The following is a 22,678-nucleotide window of genomic DNA, read 5'->3' on the forward strand; positions in this document are numbered from 1 at the left end:
ATATCCTGTGACGTACGTGAAGGGAATACATCAGCCCATGATGTATGTGGTGAGATTAACTGCCATTTTTAGGCACTATTTATTTAGAGTAAGCCAGGCATAGGGGTTGCAGGGAATTATGTGCACTGACAGAGCATGAAGTTGGAGGTTATCAAATGGCTGCACGGGAATTCCAATATGTGCCTATTCATTTCATCAGTTGCTCTCTAATGACGGCAACTCCCTGTCCCAAAATCGTGTTTTTTTCCCTGAACAAATACCTGCATCAGAGCCATTTCAGCTTTATAGCCCAATCTTTCTGAATGTGTTTACATGGTTTTTAACAATGTCTTTATTGGGGTTTCCAATCCTAACATGCATGTAACAGAATAGTCTTGGCTGTAAGTATGGTATAACAAAAACAGAAAAGACAAAAATAAAAACAAAACAAAAAAAAAAAAAAACAGAAAAACAAAAAAAGAAGCACAAAAATACAAAACAACAAAAAAATAAAACAAAACAAAAACAGCAAAAAACAGAGGTGAAAACAGGTGTTTCAGTAGTTACAATGTGCAGAAATCTTGAAAATTACATAGGCTACAATAATTCATATTTGTATTTCCTATTGTCCCAGCCCCACTCCCGTCTTTGGTTTTATTGGTCTTCATCAACATTTTGTTGCAAAAGGTCCGTGGTGCTCCCCCAAATATGTTTAAAAACTGCCAGCTTTCCTTTTGTAATATATGTTAGTTTTTCCATAGTAACACATGCTGATGAAATATAGCTTAATACTTGGTTTGTTCAAATCTTTCCATCCTATAGCTATTGTTCTCTTAGCTTGTAGGAGACACAAGTCTATTAGCGCACGGTCACTCTGATGTGTTCAAATGTTCCCGCACTAACAAAACAAAGCCAGGGAAGTCACGAAGATAAATGTTTTTACTCTGATTAGTTTTTCATTTCATTTTTTGGTCTGAGGGATCCAAATCTCTTACCCATTCTCCACTGCACTAACAAATGTTGATGGATTTACTGCTGTTGCATGACATCATTTCTACACTGGAGCGGGAGGACGAGACATCAAATTTCCAACACTTGAGTACGTGTTCGGTGGGAGAACGTAGAGGAGAGCAGAAGAGGTGAAGAAACAGGATTGAGGAGAGTGATTGATGGAGTGAATGAGAGCCAAAGGATGATGGCGGGGGGACGAGTCAAGGGGGCATGTGCATGAGTGTGGCGGGAGTAAGAGTGAGTGTAATGAAGTAAGACAGAGGAGATGTGTACAGAGACGGAGTGCGAGGTAGCGAGAGAGAGAGGCACGGATAGAGAAGGGACAAAAACATTGAGAGGAAAAGAGAGTGGAAAACAATAGATCGCAAGAGTGATAGCACCGAGCTGAATGTCAGCATCCCGAACGATTCCCCCTGCAATCTCCCGGTACCAACACATTGATATCAGAAGAAGAAAAGGTGTGTGTGTGTGTGAGTGTGTTGATGGTAAGGTTGGGGGGTATGAGGTATGGTTAGACAGAAGAGGGAGAGAGGGAGGGCTGAGGCACTCGGTGTTATTGTGCACCCGGCCGCTGGCACCAGCACTGTCAGTAAGCAGCGTTGATCCGTGAACTTGCCATCTGGATTCTCCCACAAATCACATTAAAGTTTCAAGCCCAGGAATACATCAAGCTAAATGAATATTGGATCCAGGGGCCGCAGACAGGCCTGATGGAGAAAAAGCCCTGTGCAACCCAACTCTTTTGTGGTCAGACATGATCTATCCATCCCCTTTACTCCCTCCCTGCATCCCTCCCTCCTTCTGTTGCCTTGCTGGCTAATGGGCAGTGGTTCTGATGAGGTGTAGAAGAGAGGGGAGATATCAGAAAAAAAGGTACACAAGAAATAAGAATAAAGAGAGATTTAAAGTGTTATTGTGCAGCCGGTCGCCAGAAAAAAAATGTTTGCACTTTACACATTTCTGCAAACCATGAATATGTTCCATTTGTATGTTTTGGACATATCAAATCAGTGTTTTTAAAGTGACGTTATATATAAGCTGACTTTGTCATCAGGAGGTGAAGGCGATGGTGGATGGCGTGTTATCTTGGCGTGACGCCTGCCAAGCTGCAGACCACTGTTTGAGACAAACAAACAACACCAGTTGTCTTTTGGTTACGCTGGGTTCACACTGGACGCAGAAATGCCATGAAGTGCGTCGATTTGAGTGCCAGCTGCTTGCTTTCGGCATCCTTGTTGAGCAGTCAGACCATTCACATTGGATGCACTGCGGCCCCAAGCGCAGGCTGAGGATCTGCCGCAATAGTTTCAGTGTCTGGTCTGTTTTTTTTCCATGAGCCACGAGCGAATCTGGCAGGAAAACACGCTAAATATGCTGTTATGAACAATATAAAGGATATATTAAATGTGATATTAATGATTTGATCATGATGAATAATAAAATATGCATCCGGTGCTTCCATGATGCATCAGTTGTTTCTAAACACAACACAGACAAACGGACACACAAAGAAAGGCAGACACGCACACACTCAGACACAGACACGCAGCCAGTGATACACAGGCAAGTAGGGCGACTGCTGACTGGTGGTTATGTGACATTAACATGTCGTGGTTCTTCGGCGTCTAGTGTGAACCCAGCGTTAGGGGCAGAGAATCTGGGTGTTTTTACAGGTACATTGTAGTTTTTGCCAGCGCCATTTGTGACACTGAACCTGGGTGTTTTTTTATCAAACGTGCGTGTTTTTAACAGCACATCTCAGCGTTTCCCTGTGGCATTTGAGCCACCAAACCAAGGTGTATTTCACTGACCTGTCTGCTTTTTCAGCTGCTTTTGTGCTGCTGAACCTGGGTGTTTTTCACTGACCCATCCCTGCTTTTCCAGCGTTTTTTTTTTGCCACCAAACGTGTTTACTTTTTGATCAAGTATCAGTAGCACTTCTGGCACAGATCCCGGGTGTTTTTAACAGCACATCACGGCGTTTTCTAGCGGCATTTAAGCCAACAAACCTCGCAGTATTTTACCAAACTATCGCCGCTTTTGCAACAGCTTTTGTGTCTCCAGAGTTTTTTTACCCAAAACATTGAGGTGTTTCCCAGCGGCATTGGAGTTACTGAAACTGGGTGTTTTTCACCAACACATCACTGTGTTTCCCAGTGATGTTTCAGCCACCAAACCTTGGTGTATTTCACTGAGCCATCCCCGCCTTTCTAGCGATTTTGGTGCTACTGAACCTGGGTGCTTTTCACTGACACATCACAGCGTTTCCAAGCATCATTTGAGCCATCAAGCCTGGATGTATTTTATTGACCTGTCACTGCTTTTCCAGTAGCATTTGTGCCACCATACATCTGGGTTTAAAACCAAACCATTATCTGTCCTTTACCATAAGCATAGTTTTTGTGCCTTAACCCAACCTCACCTTCACTACAGCATTGTTAAGAAACTTTATACCTCTCAACGTATAATCCACAAGATATTGTACAAATGTGACATACCTGTGGTTTGCAAAATGTCTGTGAATTTATTTATTTTTCTTCAGATTGTATTTTGCTAAATAAATGCAGAGGCACTAATTTTGCTTCTTGGTATTCTCATATTTGAGTTGAAATCATGATTATATACAAACACAACCTTACCTGTTAGCATCAATAACTGAAACATTGCGGCATGAATTGCACAGACACAGTATGTTTTCCAAATCCTGTTGCCATGGCGACTGATGTTTAAGCTGTCGTATGTTTCAGAGTCAAATCTTGGCACATGTTAAGACCCTAAATTGCTTCTAAATAACACGCAGTTTATATTTCTGCATATGCTGAGTGAGAATAAGGAGCATTAATTGCCACATGCATATGCAGAAGAAAAGATACCGTTCGACTCTGTGATGACAACCTGAAAATGATTCATGCGAACAGTATAGGCTTACTCCCCCTTTCATTTCTGCTACATTATGTTGATTTTACATAAATGGATTCCCTATTTTCACCTAAAGCTAAAAAAAAAAAAAAACAATACGTGACTGTAAAATCTAATGCAATCATTCATCATTCAATAACATGTTATGTTCTGGTTCCTGGTTGCATATTTTCTGCTGAAGCACTGTTTGTGCTCAAGTAAAACCTATTAAGAAAATATTGCCTCACCAAGATGCCGTTTCATACAAGAAAGAAAAAATCTATTTAATTCTTTTCCAATCCAGTGGCTTGTAGAGCGAGGGATTTATTCTCCCCAGGTCTGGACTGAAGAGAAAGGCTGTAATGTTAGCTGTTCAAGCTTCAATTCTATGAGATCCCCGGGTGAGATATGGCTTGGCTGGGATTCCAAAAATTATAAATACCTTGTCACTGGCCAGGGTGACGAGGTACTTTCAGCCTCAGCCACAAATTGGCCTCTAGATTACAAATTCAGATATTGCCGTCAGCATGTAATTAGCAGAATGCTGCAAAATTGGGTGTATAGACCACAAGCAAATAAATGGAAATGCTTATTGTACACAGTAGAGCACATGATAGAAAATGCTCATAAAGGGAAACAATTTCTGTGCTAAATAAAGCAGCGCAGCACACTTGAGCAGGCATCGTATCTGTTATATGCTGTGATATCATGAGTGACCCTCGCAGAACATACAGCTCAAGTTGAACACAGTCAAGCTTTGGAGAACATCCCTCAGAAAAATATGAGTGCTTATTACACAAAGCAATCCTGGAGAGGCAGTCAGCCAGTGCACCAATGCTTTTATCTTTCTGTTGACTTTTTTTGACGTATGAGTTTACTATGTCTGTGAGGAGACATCGTACAGTATGTGTTGACAGTTTTTTCATTCCAGTTCTTACTATAAACACAAGCACATCTTATGCTATATAATAACTATGACTATAACATGATGAAAATATTATTCTTGTTCATTAGCACTTTCATTTTCAGATGATTTTTTTTTATCCGATCTTGTCATGAGCTTTTGTTTATTCATTTAAAAGAGTTTACTGTTCGGTGCACTTTCATGGTATAAAAAGTATGAAGGTTGTATATTTTAGATGACTTTTTTGTCCAGGTGCTTAATTGAGATCTTACACGAAGGAAATCAGAATGAAATACCTGAAAGCCATACTTTTAAGAATAAGAAAAACAGATAAAGATGAGGTCATGGGATCTTTAAAGAGTCAAAGCTTTTTTCCTAATTCAGGTAGGTTACTACACATGATACAAACATTAATTATAAGAGATCTGTCTCAATGGCTAAATAAACACATAATTCTTCCCTTTTTTTTCAAAATTTGATTTAAAAGTTGTATGGAGTAGGTCATCCTGAAAGCCATACTCAAGTAAAAGCACACATTTATCACCAGAAAATGATTTTGATGGAAGTTAAAGTCACTGAATATTCAAATAGGTGACTTTAAATTCTATTAAAGTCATTTTCTTGAGTAAAAATCTTAAAATATTTAATATGTATGGTACCCAAGTATTGTAAGTAATGGTAGCAGTAAAAGCTGGTAATAAAAAGCAAACAGTCAGAATTTTGAGAATTATGAATTTTACTCCTTTGAAACTTACACCATCTTAAAAATGGAGCCTGTGATACACTTGAAGAAAAACTTGATCTTTTAACAACTTAAATAACTTAAAGAACAAAATCCAGATTTCACTCTCTCCCATTCCTTAAATTGTCAGTCACTCCCTTTCTTCCGTCCTTCCTTCCTTCCTTCCTTCCTTCCTTCCTTCCCTATTTTGTAAAGAGTAAATAAGAGTAAAAACATTTTATTTAGAAAATGTAGGGAAGCAAGAGTGAAAGTTGACAGAAATATAAAAACTCAAGTAAAGTACAGATACTATTATTACTTTGTCACATTGCAACACAAAAGAAAATTGGACAAAAATGCACTCTATATAATATTAGAAAAACAGCATTTTTGATAACATTCTGTTTCACTAAAAACTCCCATTTTTTATGTGTTTCAGGTCTTCAGGTCATTTTCCCAGAATACCTGCAGGAGAAGTTTGTCCAGTCAGCCCTGAGCTACATTATGTGCAATGGAGAGGGGGAGTACGTGTGCAGCAACAACCAGTGCATCTGTCAGTGTGCCGAGGAGTATCCCCAATGCAACTGTCCCATCACTGACATCCAGATCATGGAGAACACCCTGTTGGGGATGTCTGAGTCCTGGGCGTCCTCTTACAAAGACTTTGAGAACTCTGGTAAGGTGGAAATTCCTCCAGCTTTTATTCACCATGAGAGTTGTGAAAATGGCGTTTACTTTGTAGTGCAAAATTGCATTTATGATAAAGCTGTTTAGGTATATTTTTAAATGATTTTGCAAGGAAAGAGATCTTGGCATATTTAGCAATCTTAATTCTGTTGTGCATAATATTAATGTGCATATATGCAGAGCTCAGGTGATTAAGGTAATCTCATAATCTGGCAATTTTCTTTTTGCTGGAAGATCATTTTAAAACACATTTCATAATTTGGCAGCTTAGTCTTTCCTTGCTCACTGCCAAATCTGCATATTTAATAAGAAATTGAGTTTTTCTTTATATTCATTGCAGAAACTGTAATAGTGTTATGACATGTAAGGGTTCACAGGCAGACAGTGAAACTCTTTTATTCTCACACCAAAGACTAGTGTTTGTCTCCAATGGTAAACACTGATTTTTACCACAGTGATCTTTCCTTTAACCCAAACGAGTGTTTTATATACTATGAACAACAGATCAGAAAACACTCATATGAGCCATTTATGTAATGCATCGACAGAAACTATTTTTTCACTTTGTCATTTTAGAAATGACAGCAAAAAGAATACAACTTTCAATTGTCAAATGCTCGACCGTCATGGCAGGTAATATTCTCTCCCGTACCATTTTCTCTGGTTTCTTTGAATGCAAATGCAGACTCTAAAGGGGAGCAGCAGAATATTAGACACAGTTGGGATAAAAGCACAGCTAGTGCCCAGTTGTTACATGGCAAGTCAGCATGTTTATCTATTATTGATATGATATAAAAGTGTCCCAATAAAACCTGCCAGCAAGAGATAAATATATTTATGTACCATAGAAGAAAGTTAATGTGAGTTGAGAGGTCACTGAGTGCAGAGCGTCTATTAAGAGGTGGTAGAGAGTAATCATGAAGAGACCAAAAAAAAATAGTGGTACATATTTCCAAACTTAATCACTTTGTGTTGGGGTTAAAAAAAGAGAAAAGGTTATTCAGAAAGATTGCATAAAGGATTACATTGTATCAAAACTATGTGTCTAGTATGCTTAGATGAACTGAGTTAAACTTTCCTCCATCTAACCAGTGTCTAAATATTCCTCCTTACCCCCTGATGAACTACAGGCTGTACTTCTGCATTTTTGTCTTGCTCACCAACCACTACCACCACCATGTACTCAAAGAGTATACAGCTGATCACGAGACACACAAGCCCCTCTCTCTGTCTGTCTCTCTCAAACTCGGACCATAATCCAATCAAATGGCAAAACTTGGCAGCGCTGATCGGATATATAAATCAAGATTACGTTATTGCACTGCCTACTTGTTTCAAGAAACAAATTTTAATGCCTGTCTTGTTGTAATGGTGAGTTTGTGAACAGCAAATGAGCATCATTCAGCACAGTGGAATGTCAGCCAAAAAATGGGGATCAAACTGTAAAACTAAGCAGCGCTGATCAAATATAAACCAAGATTCGGGTTCTATTTGCATATTTCTTCGCCTCAAATGTTTTCAGAAACATGCTTTAGCTTACTGTTTAACTGTATTATGAGATCCGCCGAGATCTGGCCGCCATTGTTTCACACGGACCATTCCACATTATGTCAGGCGGATAGCATTCTGGTAGTTGTAGGTTTTCTACCTCTTGAGCAAAAGCACTCTTTTTCTCTGTTTTCTCTGGTCACGTAGCACTGATTTCGAAAGTATTTTTGGTCTTTCCACTGCAGAGACAGCCTAGTTTTTTTTTGTGAGGAGTCTTTATATCAGTGAAACACTTCTTTAAAGTCCAATAATAAGACACTGAACATTCTGGACACATAAGACAGTCAAGGTAGTAAACTAATGACTTCAAAGATCCACATTTTCAAAAATGTAGGCCTAATCTCTACAGAGGAGCCAGGAGTTTAGTATTCTAGTGACTTGCTGTGATTTCACTAAAGTTGGGGTGTTTCGGTAATAGATTATAGTTTGTTGGCAAAGTAAGCATTGATAGGAACCCCTGATACAGGAGGAAAAAACCTACCTCCCTGTTTGGGCAGGTATTCACAAAACCAAATGAAAATGGTACTCAAGTGAGATATATCCTGTCAAGACACTTTTTATGTGCTCATTTGCAATCATGTATGGTGCCTCCTCTGCAAAGTTTCTTGTTTCCTCCTGGGAAATAAACATTTTGGCCCAGTCATTTGCGTTTAAAAAGAAGGAAAAGAGGTAATGTGATTTACCGTGACAGATATCACCATCTGCCACTCCCAAAGACAGTGTATTTTCCAACAATGTTGCACTTTGGCCAAATGATCACATCTGCTAGATAACTATGTACAGTATGTTCTCCCACTGTCACATGAATTCAACCCCCCCCCCAAAAAAAGGCTTGAATTACATTTGATCCTAAATCTACTATAAGAGTACAAACAGGAATCTCTATTGCAGTTAAAGGTTTGGAAACGTAGGACAATGATGATGATAATAGATAGATAAAATGAAATTCTTGTGATTATATGTCTGTGGCCCAGCAAATTGAGATGAAATGGCACAGGAGGTAAAGTGGGGTTACATTGTAAGAGCTGTCATCTCTAGATAAGGTGCTGGGTGACCTGAGATAAGAGTCATTCAGGGGACCATGCGGACCCTTTAGAAACTGTGTCAAGGAAGAGATCTTTGAAGCCTGTGTGAAAAGACTTGGCAACGGTTAAACTGGCATGAAGGGATGATGTGAGTTTGTTTTTTTTTTTTGTGAGGGATTCAGACAATTTCGAGTATTGGATGCTGGAGACACCCATTTTTTCTAGGAAAAGGGTGAGGTTGCTACCTGACATTTCTGAAAACTGGGTGGAGGAATATGGCAAGTTCGAAACAGGGGCGGAGAAGGAATCCGGCTTCTTTGAAGAAACAGGAGAAGGGAGCTTTGACATGCCTGGGAGGAGAGTGGAGGAAGTTCTGACACGTCTCGGGCTGTGTCTGAAAAAGAGCGCTCAACACTGTGGTTAAAGCTGTTAAACTGTCTCGCAGAGGTCTGTCAGAGGGTACGGGTTTACTGCGCAGGTCGTGGCGGGGCCTTGAATAAGGGGATCGTTTCTTTTAAGTGTTTTGAGTGTGAAGAAGCTTTGGGTTCTGTGTGTTACCTTTTTACCTCCAAAACAATAGACAGAATAAATGTTTGCATTAGGTGATTCTGCAAACCAAAGATTTTTAACTTTTGTACGTTATTGTATAGCAGTTATGGTTAGGAAAAGATAGTGTTTGCTTAAAACACCTTGGTGGCATTTCCTTGCTGGATTTCCTGTTAAAAACTTGCATTGGTTGGCAGAATTAACAAAAGTTGCTGATAACACTAATAACACTGATAACTCAAACAAACCCTCTTTTGGTGGTGCAGTCATAGTTGGAAATGTCACAATGTCTTGCTAAAATGTATTTGGTGGCGAGATCACACTGGAAATGCTACCAGTCTTGCTCAAAAGCACTTGTTTTTGGTGGTGCAATTCAAGCTGTGCAAGTGACATTGGTTTTGCTAAAAAACACCTAGTTTTGGTTGCGTGATAACGGCTAGTAACACTATCACGGCTGGAAATGAGGCCAATGTCTTGCTTAAAAACCACCCGATTTTGGTAGTGCGATCACAGTTTCAAACAGCACTGATGTCTTGCTAAAATACACCCACTTTTGGTGGCTGGAAAAGCTGCCAATGTCTTGCTAAAAAGTGCATTTAGTGGCATGATCACAGCTGGAAATGCTACCCACTTTTGGTAGTTTGATCACGACTGGAAGAGCTGTAAGTCTTGCTAAAAAAAAACTTGCTTTGGGTCGTGTAATCACAGCTCGAAATTGCAACAGGAGGTAGGATTACAGCTAGAAATGCTGCTGATGTCTTGCCAAAACACACCCTTTTGATACAGCAATCGCGGCTGGATATGACGCCAATGTCTCAAACAGTGATCTGCAGCTTGGCAGCCATCTCACCTGTGTTTCAAGGAACCTCTTCCATCTCCCAGTTACAAACTCAGCTCAACTGGGCTGTTTTATCCACCACAGATATTGCAAAGAAAAAGAGTAAGTGTATCATCTAAACTATGACATCATGAAGTATAAATGTGTGGAGACACTTCTCTCCATGTTGACTACTTTTGCACTGTCTTCAACTTGATTGCTGATGTTGTTAAGGAGACGTTTTAGGCATTAAATTGTTCAGTGTTTTATGTATAATTATGTGCTTAAATCTATCCTCAGAGATAATAATGAGCTACTCTGAGTCATCTGACTCATTTTTTTCTTAATTAGCTCACCAAATAAAGTATTCCCAATTGTGTGTATTTACTGCTGTAGCCTTAGTCGCATCCTCATGCCTATTGTTGCTAAAACTTGGACTTAGTGTTGAAAACGAGGGACAGAAAGCTGAGCTTAAGGGTTGTCTGGGGAGGAGACAAGCAAGAATTATCAAAGGCAGCAAGAGGCACAAGGGCAATCATCAATACTGTTGAGAACAAATTTGTTGGAGGCCATGTTCTCCTGTAAGTGTGTGTGGGAGCACAGAGTAAGAGGGTGTTTACTTCACCAAGGGTTTCAATTCCCTGCAAGTGCTCACAAGAGAAGCAATCTAAGAGGAGAACCAGAGGTCCAACCACATATTAAGAAGATTGCTGAGAATTATGGGTGTTCACAGGGTTGCCACATTAGAAAATTGTGACTGACATTCTTCTGCACATTTCTTTAAAAAGTTAGAGTCACTTTTAGATGATCCTGTCAGTGTACCGTGAGCCAAAATTTTAATTTTGAATGAACTGGTCAAGAGAGATTATCACACTGTCGAAACGATCTTTTTATGTGCATGAAAACAATAAAGCACATGGAGCAGCTTCCTTTTGCAATATATTTTTTAACAGTGTCATCTTCATTTTGAAAAAAATGTTGGAAAGTCCTTGACAAGACTAAAAACTTCTACTTAATTTTCCATTTTTTAATCATAGCAGTTCATTTAGTAAGTCATTATATTAGTACAGGAGTAACCTTAACACACATTTCGCATCATCCGACTGCTGTTCACAGGCTTCAAGACTGTTGTTCGAACTGCAGATTGTTTTTAGCCTTCAGCTTACTCTTAAATCTTAAGACAGGGACTTCCTCCTGGACCAAAACTAGAAGATGGTTCAACATTTTCATGTAAAACTCAGATCAAACCGTAAATCTAGGCAGTGCTTATCAAATGTAAACCAAGATTCTGTTAATGTATTGCCAATTTCTTGCCTTAAATATCTTTAGAAACATTATTTTAGCACTGTTTAGCTGTGATATGAGAATTTGTAAACAGGAATTGGGTGCCATACTGTTTCCATTACTGTAAAATGAAGCCTGAAAAAACTGAAATTAAACTATAAAAATAGGCAGCGCTGATCAAATATGAACGAAGATTCTGTTACCATATTTCCCTTCTCTCGCCTACGATGTCATCAGAAACTATATTATACTACTAAATAAACTATCCATTATATGGCAATTTGTTTATAACAATCTGCCTTATAGTTTTTTTTATGTCAAAATGGACAAGCTCACATTTCAACACCCACCAGCAGGAGCCTTTGTTGGTCCGCTGCAGCGTAGTGCATCCTTGTTGTTGTAGGTGTTCTACTTCTTGAGCAAAAGTGAATGCCAAAGCTATTTTTTTTGTTTGTATGTTTTCTCTGGTCATGTAGGACCAATTTCAAAAGTATTTGCTTCTTTCTACTGCATTCACAGACCAATTCTATGACACAACCATCTTTGCAGCAGTGAAATACTTCTTTAATAAAGTTTTTTTGTTTTGTCCCACTCTGTTAAAATTTCTAACTACTGTCTTTTTTGTCACAGTTAATATTTAAAATATATTAGTTCTGTTGCATTGCTGTCTATTGTAGTAAACAGATATTTTACATGGAGGACTTACAGGTAGAATAAAAGTCATTATCAAAGACATCCAACAGATTCAAGTGTTTTGTCACTCAGCAGTGTGAAGCCTGCAAACAGCCTGCTGCTTGCTGTTGGTTTGTTTGTAATTCTACCCAGGATGCTTAGCTAGATCAGTGTTGAACAAATAAGTGTTTTGTAAAGCAAACCCACTCTTCAACGCTGTTTACACTCTTATCATTTGAATAAGGATACACCAGTTGGGTTACAGATAGGATTGTTTGTATACATATTTTCTTTTACTACTTCAGCAAAGTTAAACAAATGCCACTAACTTTTCAACTTGCCAAGGTAACATCAGTGTAACTTTTTACCTGCTGCCTACCAGTGTAAATTAACCCTTTGAAACCTGGGTAAGGTGGTTTGATTTCTTACAAAAACAAGGGAAGAAGGCAGTAAGCAACTTAACGACAGATTGTCCAAAAAATAGCAAGAAATTAGTATAAAATTGCAAGAATATTGGCTGAAAATAAGCAAACAAAGAAAAGTAAAAAAAAATAGAAAGAAGGAAAGAGAAGAACAATTAAAATAAATGATAAAAACGTACAGAAAATTTTAAAATATATGTATACATTTTTTTCCAGTTACATAATTTTAAACAAATAAAAATATAGTTTTCTAGACATTTTTCTGTTTTTTAATCTTCTGATAACCCCCCCATGTCATTCGGGTAATTTTCCTTAGCACTTTTTACTAATTTCTACCTATTCTGTCGCTTTTTCTGCCACACCACCACATTCTCTCTCCACCCATTATCTCTCTGTCTCTCTCTTTCTCTCTTCATCTCTCCCTGTCATCCAGACGAGTTCAAGTCCTTCCTGAAACGGCTGCCCTCCACTCACTTCCTGCCCATCAGCAGTGTGCATCTCCTGTGGGGCAGTGACTGGGACCTTCAGGCCCGCTACAGGCTCCTTCAGAGTTCCCTGGAGATCCAGCGGCTCAAGATCCAGCGCACCGCCCGCAAGCTCTTTGGCCTCAGCATCCGTTGTCACCACAACCCCAACCACCAGATGCCTAGGGAGAGGTGGGTAGAAATGCGACCTCTACATCGTGAGAGGAAATCAGATGTGGCTTTGCTCAGCAACATAAAGCAAAGGAGCGGTCTTTGCCATCGATATTTTTGGTTATTTGCTTTTCCAAGTGCAAGGAAAGCTGATGTGAAAATGTATCCCACAGAGGAGTGACATCTCTCGGTCTCCTCTGAGATGATGTAGAGGTTTTATTTTGATTGTTGCTTCTTGAAGCATGCACAGTAAGGTTGTCATCCATTATATATTCCAACTTATGGCTCTGTTGTTTCTGTCCATCAAGCCAACTTAGTGCTGAGGCTTGCACATGCCCAAAGCACTCTTGCTCACTCTTGTATTTCACATTGCAGTCTGAAAAGAAAATGTAGCTGTGGGAGTTTTCTTGATAGGTCATTGCACACATCTGTCACCACCGACTGCAGTTTCAGCTTAAGAGCCTTGCTACGGATGTGCTGTGGTGTCAGCACTGCCTGAAATGGTTGGAATTTCCCTATCCACTGTAGCAAATAATAGAAAACACTATGCAAAATATGCAAAGTTCCCGGGTGCCACATGAAACACCAGCCAAAAACTGTTCTGTGTAGGGGATGTCACCATATAAATGGAAACAAAATCTGTAAAATATTAATTTAAGTGGTCTGGAAATGAGGCGTTGTCAACTGTCGCTGACAGAAAAGGAGCACACCCACATTTGTGTACGAGAGTTGGCAAAGGTTTGTTCTGAAGTGTTATCAAAGAGCCGCAGAATGCGCCTCCTCTTCCATGGAGTACGCATCAAGGGTGCCTGATGGCACTGGAAATAAGAGCAGCGTGTTTATTTGCTTGCTTGTGCGAGACAGCTTTGCATCAGATGGAGGATTTATTGGTTTTCACCACCTCTGTGTGCATGTGTGTGCATTTTGCATACATGCGTGAGTGGGTTGTAAGTGGTCTATAGCTCACACAGGGGTTCCGAACAATGCCATGCTGTTATGTTTTTATATTAGTCCTAACACTTATAAAGAGAATCATCTGGTTTTATGTCATAACATGTCTCATTAACTCCCAGTTTGTCATCAGTTTGTCTAATGTTAATGTGTTTAATGGAAACCAACAAATAGTTTTTTATTAATATTTAACTTTATTGTAAGACTTAGGCACATCACCAATTAGGGTTGCAACAGTATGGGATTTTTAAGGCATGATAAGTCTAACAAAAAATATCACGCTTTTATGATATACATTTTCACACAGTTACTATTATTACATTTTTGGTTGAGCAAATGCTTCATTATAAGTTTTAACCGTTTAAATGGAAAAATGTTTAAAGTCTGACAGGCAATCAAGGAGGAAATGAAATGTGTACATGCATATTAGATTTTTCTTCTGGTTTTATTCAATACCACCAAGCAAATGTGCATGGTATGATAACCATCAGTTTTTATATAACAGTAACAGTAACTTGAAACTGGTATATCCCTTCAACCCTAATACCAATACACCCCTTGCCCCTGCAAATTCACATATAGGGGTTTGGTGTCCTGCGTCATTTTGGTATGGAGAGGCAGAGTATGGTGTTAGAGCTACATGGCCATGAAAACTGAGCTCACTCCAAACTGAAATGTTATGAAAAATCAGCACAAGCATCCAAAGAAATCCAAACATGTATTTTATTTGTTAATAAAGATTTAACAATTACTATAACAATCGTATTATCTTAGTTTAATGTCATTGTAATGTAAAATTGACCTTTTCTTTAAAAAAAAGCATCACAAAAAAATCGCAAGTCATAGCCTATGCTAAGTTTGCCTATGCAAACTTTAAAATGAGGGTTAGGGATAAAGATAAGAAATAGAAATAAGCCCTACAATGTTAAAAACCTATGCTTTTATATATTGTATATATAAAAGCATATATATGATCTCCTCTTTTGTACCCGATTCAAGAGAAGTGTCCCCATAGCCAACAGGGACTCCGACCCTCACCTCTCCTCTGGGCAGCCTATATCTGCTGATCAGAGGATGAGGGAATTGAGGCAAAGCTGAAGGCCCATAAACCATCAGCCCAAGTGATTTCAAGGTGTGTGCCAACCACCTCAGGGAGGCCTTCCAGCACATCCTCAACCTGTCAGTGAGGCTGCAGAGGGTGCTGATGATGATGTGAAAAACATCCCGCCTGGGCCCGGTGGCCAAGAATGGGCACACCAGGGCTCTAAGTGACAGCTGGCCAGATCTCTTGTGAGAGAGCATTTAGAGCCCCTCCAGTTCATACATCAGGCCCACAATGGGGAGGATGATGCTGTCAACCACCTGCTACTCTGTGCATACTTGGCCAGGCACTGAAGAAATCATGTTCCTTTTACATCTCCAGTGGTTTTAAGACCATCCAGGGGCCTCTTCGGGGAGAATTTCTCCCAGCTATGCATGTGGGAACCCCAGTGGTTGCTTGGATCACAAAATACCTCACTGCTGTTTTTGACACTACACAACTGTCAAGATCAACAAGTAGGAAACACAGTTGCTCCTCAGGACTTTACTGTCTCGCTTTTTTAGACTTAAAATACCATTCAGAATTATGCAGTGACTGGTGTGAAAACTTGGTGATAGTGTATCTGTTAGAGGGGGGAGGAGAAATATATGGGTCTTATTCAAGGTAGCCACCATGAGAGATGGAGTACTTTTGGTAGGTGAAATCATTCCAAGAGTTCCTCAAAGAAGTATGTCACTGATATTAAGAGAGTCCTCAAAAAAACCTGAGGTCGTCTCTGCAGCAGAAAGATGAAAATACCTTTGAAATTGATGCTCTATGACCACAGAAAACACAGAAAAAGGGTGCTTTTGCTCAAGAGGTAGGAAATCTACAACTACCAAAATGCTCACACCTTACCAGATGCTTCTGCTGGTAGGTGACTTAATGTGAACGGAGCATTTTGTAATGCTTTGTTGCCTAGGCAACCTTGTAAGAGAGCTAGCTTAGTCAGGGAGGTGAGTTTAGACATACAAGTATTATTTTTTTCTATAATGTATTTTACTTTACTGACCTACTAGCTGCTTAATGAAGCACATATATAAAGCACACACTGTTAGTGCAGGCACAAATGTGAATGTGAGCATATGTTTATTCATAGCTAAGTTAAAAATAGAGGTAACTAAAGAGTGGAGAAAGCATACTTTAATAGCCAATAATTATTGACTGACACTCTGCAGCCTTAAAGCACTCATAGTATGCCTGTGCTTTTTGTTTAATTAAATTATGGATGCAAAGTAGGGATAGGGAAGTTACTTATTACTAATTGCAATTATTATTATGATGTAAATGTGTTATCAGGTTAAACTTATAAAAAAAAAACATTTTAAATCATGTTGCCTCTCTACCATTGCATAATGCAAAAGTTCAGACAATAAACATATTTACATTAGCAAATGAAAGAAAGGCATCCGACAGACTGTTGTCTGGCCATAATTACAATTGCACATCACCACCTTGTAATTTTTTGAGGTTTACCTCACCACAAGGAATCCATTCATTACAAGCACCGTAAATTGGCGTTGGGAACACAGTGCAATAACTGTGTGGAAACTTTATAGCTGAACTATATTGGATTTGCTATTGCATTTTCTGTAATGAGTATAGCAGCTTGCTTCAAGTAGAATGAACATAGCAGTTTGTCTTTGGTATAAATGATTAATAGTGACAGATATGAAGTAGCTTCACTCCCAGCCAAATCATTTGCATCCAGGCTATGCATGGGCTTTAATTATTCATGTCAAGTCAAGCATATTTACCAATATAAATGTACCCTCCATATGATGAATTACTTTGCCCTAATTTCTTATTGATTCTGACATCACACTGCTTTTTACGGTTTTGCTTAAACATATTCTAAACAGATGTTTGCACTTTGTTTTGTGCTGCATATATCCTGTCACATGGAATCATCAAGGGTATTGCTCTCTCTCATACTGATATCCTGAGAGGTCATGGAGAGTTTTTTTCTGACAAGGTATTTTGCATCCCCACTGATCCATAAGACCAGTTAGAGTGTTAGTCCAGTCCAGCTTAGGAAACAATCTGCTGATACTACAGAAAGGAAGACTGATGTGACACTTTATATTATGCATTTAACCCTCATTACTCTTTTCAAAAGGCTGAGCTCTGACAGTGGCTTCAGCAGCTCTGGATATTGTTATTGCTCGGACTATGGCTGGATTTGTGGTTGTGTAAATGGTACAATGTCATATGACTGCTCTTTACTGCTCCTTTTGACTTTCGCAAAGAAAGCGTAGTTAGGCCACAAGGGATTGCAACCCGCAGTGCTTGTATCAGATATGACAGATGTGTTATACATCACAAGAGTTCAGGAATACAGGAGCTTCAAAGCTCAGCCAGCACAACCATTTACATTCACTGCACACATGCAACCTCTGCATTAGTGTTACACCCATTATACACTCTGTCACAGCCATAATCATAACAACCTGAGCACAGCTGTGGCTACAGCCACAATCACACTACATAATACATAATACAGCTCAGTCTTTCTGTATGAATCAGAGGGAATGCAAAATGTATTGCGAGATAAAGCAAAATATTGCATGATAACACAAAACTTGATGTGAGGTAATGCAAAAGAACATCATAAATAAAATTCCTGCTATGCCCTTTTAGTGGCATGGGCAGATTATGAGACAATGGGCCCCTGGGCAAAGATATGCAAAAAGCCCCACCACCTCTTCTAAACAAGAGCATGACACATAGTCTTTGTGGCGGTTTTGCATCATTTTGTGTGTGTTTTGGGTAACTTTGCATCTCCTTGAGGTCATTTTGTGTCTTTCTTGATCATTTTGTGTCTATATTGGTGTTGTTTTACCTTCCTTTTTAGTCATTTGGTGTCTTTATGTAGTACATTTGCATCCATTTGTGACTGTTAAGAGTCTGTTCCTGATCATTATGTGGTAATTTGAATGACATTTTAAAGGTGTTAAAGGTGAAGTTTGCTGTGCCTTAAAGGCCCGTTCAGTAATCCATCCATGTTTCTGTGCCTCATCTGTTGGACTTTCTTTTTCTTTGTTTTTCATTTGCGTCCTTTTGTGACCATTTTGTATCTCTTCCTGGTCAGTACATGGCCATTTGACATTTTGCAGGTGAAGTCTGCTGTGCATGGTCGGCTCATTCACCTATACAACCATGTTTGGGGGGCTCCATATTCTGACTCTACTATTATCATTTTTAAAAGTTTTGTGCCTCATCTATTGGACTTTCTTGTTCAGTTTTCTTTGATCAGAAGCAGATTACATTATCCTGCTCCGATGTTCTCTTTCCCTCATTCCTATCCTTTGCTCCAACATAGTAGGGAGCTACGATGTATGTCATTCGAATCCCAGGGCTGCCTGACACCCCATTAAAAACAAACACAGTGCTTGGATTTATGTGTCCATTCCAGTGTATTTTCATTTAATTTCCTATGGCGAATCTAAGCCCAGCTATTGCTTTAGATGGAAACAAATAAGGCAAAAATAAAACTAGCTGCATGATGCACGCAAATAGTTCACTGAGGAAGGCAGTTATATGATAGAACATATTTTAGATCAGTGTTTTCCACTGGATATTTCAAAACTTATTGCAAATAAATTCAAAGGTGGGATCATTATGACTGTGCCTGTGTCCAAAGCAATAATGAATAGCCAATAAAAATAATGGGAATAGTTTTATATCTGAGGCACCTGTGAAACCAATTTCTTTTGTATACCGTTGCCAATGAGGATTTTTGTTTTTTAAACCAATAAAGAAAAACTGTGTTTGATGGTGCTGTGTACTCTACAACATCTTGAATTATTAGACGTCAAGTGTTTCCCATCCGGCTGAATAAGAAATCCTGTATAGTTTTTACAATAACACTAACATAAAATTAAAAAGCAAGCTTGGTAAAAAATTTATAAGCAAGCTTGGTATCTTCTATCAAAACCCAATTACCTATAAACCACAAAATGCATTCGCTTTCAAACCTCTGCAGCTCAGAGTTTTTCGTCACATAAAATGCATGGTTAAGTTCCTGCAAAGATATGTTACTAATAGGGTTGTGCTGGTATCATATTCTATGGTATGATTATTTTGGCCAAATAATTACACTAAATGGTACCATACTAATCATCAGATTTTCCTGAGATACACTGCTAGAGCTAAAATATAGAGATTAAAAAAAATCCCACCATAATAGTATTATGATTATCCTACTTTTTTGCCAGTATTGCTTTGCAGGATTTGCTGAAAAACACTTAAAACACCATCAAACAAAACCCGATTCTTGGTACAATTTTAAAAACAGTTGACTTGAACTTACTTTAAATGCAGCTGGTCATCTGTGTATCTTATATCAGTGCCTCCATTCATGTTTTCAAAAATTATGTGATTTACTTAAATTTTTAACCCTTTGAAACCTGGAGTGACATCACTTTTCTTCGTCTTGCTTTCAGATGTCTTTCGCTTGCAAATTGGTGTGAGTTCTTGAAAAAAAATGGAAAAAATACAATGAGCAACTTGGTGAGATGTGTTTCACAAATTGCAAGTTAGTAGATTTAGAATTTATTTTTATTTTTTTTAAATAGGTAAAAATGCTTGGGGAAAAAAGAAAAGAAAGCTAGAGAAAAATTATATGTATAGTTATCATAATCATATTTAAAACTGTGTTACAGAATTATTATATATTTAAAGCACATTTTCCAGGCCATTGTGTTTTTTTTTTTGGTTTGATTCGTTTTATTATTTTTATTAATTTATTCTTTTTTTTAAATTTTGTACTAATTTTCTTGTACATTTTGCTAATTTCTTACAAATTTTTGGCAGTTTCTTCTTTTGTTGCTTAATGCCTTCTTCCCATGTTTTTGAAAGAAATTAAGCCAATTTGCTCAGGTTTCAAAAGGTTAATAGTTGTAAGGGAAGAGTGTTTGCCAAAATCGGACGCAGGTGATGTTCACCTGTGAGGAAGAACAGAATGCACAATTTCAAATCAAGAGTTTCCTTTGTGTCAGTTGTGACATAACGAATGGATGCTCGCTCTCTCACTGAATGTTACAGCTTAGCACCCAAAAATCAGTAGGTCAGCTAGTGTAAACAGCAATTAATGGCCAGGATAGCTAGAGCTCAGAGATATCTGGCTAGCTAGCCCTGCTGTAACTACACCGCCTCTAAGCACTAATCATATTAAAACTGCAAAAAGAAGGCAGGAGCGCTGTTGAGGTTCATGGTAAAATGGTAATAGTGATGGTATAGCAGTTGTTAGAGGTATTACCATCAGAATGTTTCACTCACTGTATGGTAAAAGCAGTGTCCTGGCACATCTCTGCTTGGTAGCTCATTTTATATTCATACTGGAATGGACAGCAAACACAAGCTGGAGGAAACTAACATGATATGCTCATCTCTGTAAAGACACTCCGGGCCAAACTGCAGTACAAGAGAGGCAATGGAAAGTGAAATAAAAATCACAAATACAGTGCCTGCAACAGGAGATTAAGACCTCTCATCTCTAGGGAATGAGGCAGAAGCAGACATCAGCACATCAGCTCACATACACAAACAAGCTCAAGCAATAGCTGCTCCACGCAAGGCACATACCAAGCTTTCAATACAACAAAGAAATGGGAAAATCAGGCAGTGACAGGAGCAGCAAGGTTGCAGCACTGGAAAGACTTCATAGATTTATGGCAAGATTATAAGAAATGGCAAGAATACAAGGAAATGTAAGAAAAATGCACAGGTCGGGAAAATTGAAGTTAAAATAATTTAAAAAAGAATGTCATAGCTCATATATAAGGGATGCCAAATCTCAAGCGTTTGGCATGACACATAAGCTTTCAGACTTTTTCTCATGCTGTCATATCATGTTGCAAACAAATATCATGCCAAATGAAAAGCAAAGTATACAACAACGGCTTGGCATTCTATCAAATAAAATACATGCTGAGCACATTAAAAGCCACATTTATCGTCCAAATCTCACAGGACACTTAAAGCACATATTCAGAGAAATATTGTCTTACAACACTTGCATAAACTGCACAGAGAAAATGAAACCAAATTTGTGGACAAAATATTAATATTAGATCGGCACTATTCAGTTTCTCCTTCACCAGTGTCAGTATAAAGAGAATGCACTCGTTCCAGACTGAATGCAATCTACTTTGTCCATAGAGACAACTAACCTTGTGATTTATGCAAAGCATAAAAATTTTCCAGGGAGAAAGTTTGCCAAATTCAATGATACTAAGTTAAGGGAATAGCTGCACTTAATATGTAGGAGGAAAATAACATCTTTAAAGCCTTGTATATGAAGCTATATCCTTCAAAACCCATCAATGATTCATCACTTAAAGGGAATTATTTTATTTATTTATTTGTTTGTTTTTTAAGGACTTAGAAGTTTCAAGCATTAAAAGGATTGTCTTGACTATATATAAACTATATCAGAGTTTAAAATGTACACAAGTTTTACAAGACTTCATTAATTAGATTGCTTATATCTGGTCCAATTATTTATCATGCAAGTGCCTTCTCTATAAACACTCTTGAGACCCCAAATAGTACGGACAAGTGAGCTTTTTGGATGCGGATAACAAGATAATGGTTCAACCACCCACATGGTGAGTCTTTGGGTTATTTCTCTGAATCAGATGGGCTTTTTGAAAACATAAAGATCGTGTGCTTAAAGGTCTTTTTTTTTGGTCCTTGTTAAGTTTTACATATCTGTCTATATTTATATTTTTAATGGAATAACTCTGCCCACAAGCATTTTTCAGTAGCAAAATGGCAGCGGTTGACTCTGTTTTTTTCTCATATAGGGTCATCCATTTTTCCTCTTCCTATTAATACTTGCCATCCAGCCACTTGGGATTTCTGTTCATGCCACATCCCTTCAGAAATAAAACACAAATACCCAGCTGTATGCCAACAATTTGTTGTTATACATGTCTAACTCTCACAAAAGTTTTAATCCATCATCATTTATTAGCTTAAACTTAAAAGACTATAGTGTAAAATCTGTTGACTCATAGCATATACTGTTACAGCCTTTCTTGAACAATTTAAAACAATTTCAAATATCTATAAAATATCTATCTATGTGAGTGTGGACAAAGTATGAAAATGGAATCAGAGCAAAGTTAGGGGTTTTTGATTTTTGATTTTTTGGATTTGTATGCAGATATCAACATATAGAGGTGAACTCACATGACCAGCACATAGAGGAGGAAGTTTTGACCCTGATATTTGCTGGCTACACTGGGTCAGCCTGAACTATTGCCTCTCGTTCCCACACCCTTGATCATTATCAGACAAAAGACCATGGGTTACGAGATTGATGACCACTGAATGTTTATGTTATGTATTGCGAGAGTGTTTTGTGGGGGAAATAAAGGACAAATATTGAGTACGCTTCAAGTTCATACTTACTGTATATTTCCTAAAATGCAGGTGTGGGAATATGGCATCATGGAAAAAATAGCATACCTTCACTTTATGCCATCCTCA

General features: G+C 38.4%; 1 protein-coding gene across 2 annotated transcripts in view; it reads left to right on the forward strand.

Moving 5' to 3' along the window:
- The window catches only part of brinp1 (BMP/retinoic acid inducible neural specific 1), a 188,124-nt gene that overhangs the window by 160,853 nt on the left and 4,593 nt on the right, over window positions 1-22,678 (forward strand). For both annotated transcript variants that reach the window (XM_042509557.2, XM_042509556.2), the window contains 2 exons: window positions 5,953-6,189; window positions 12,948-13,170. In XM_042509557.2, the coding sequence (XP_042365491.1) occupies window positions 5,953-6,189; window positions 12,948-13,170 (460 nt within the window). The remainder of the gene's footprint in view (window positions 1-5,952; window positions 6,190-12,947; window positions 13,171-22,678) is intronic.

The sequence above is a fragment of the Plectropomus leopardus genome, chromosome 20 (genome assembly GCF_026936395.1).
Source record: "Plectropomus leopardus strain MGB_pleo_1.0 chromosome 20, ASM2693639v1, whole genome shotgun sequence".
Taxonomy (NCBI): Eukaryota; Metazoa; Chordata; class Actinopteri; order Perciformes; family Serranidae; genus Plectropomus; species Plectropomus leopardus.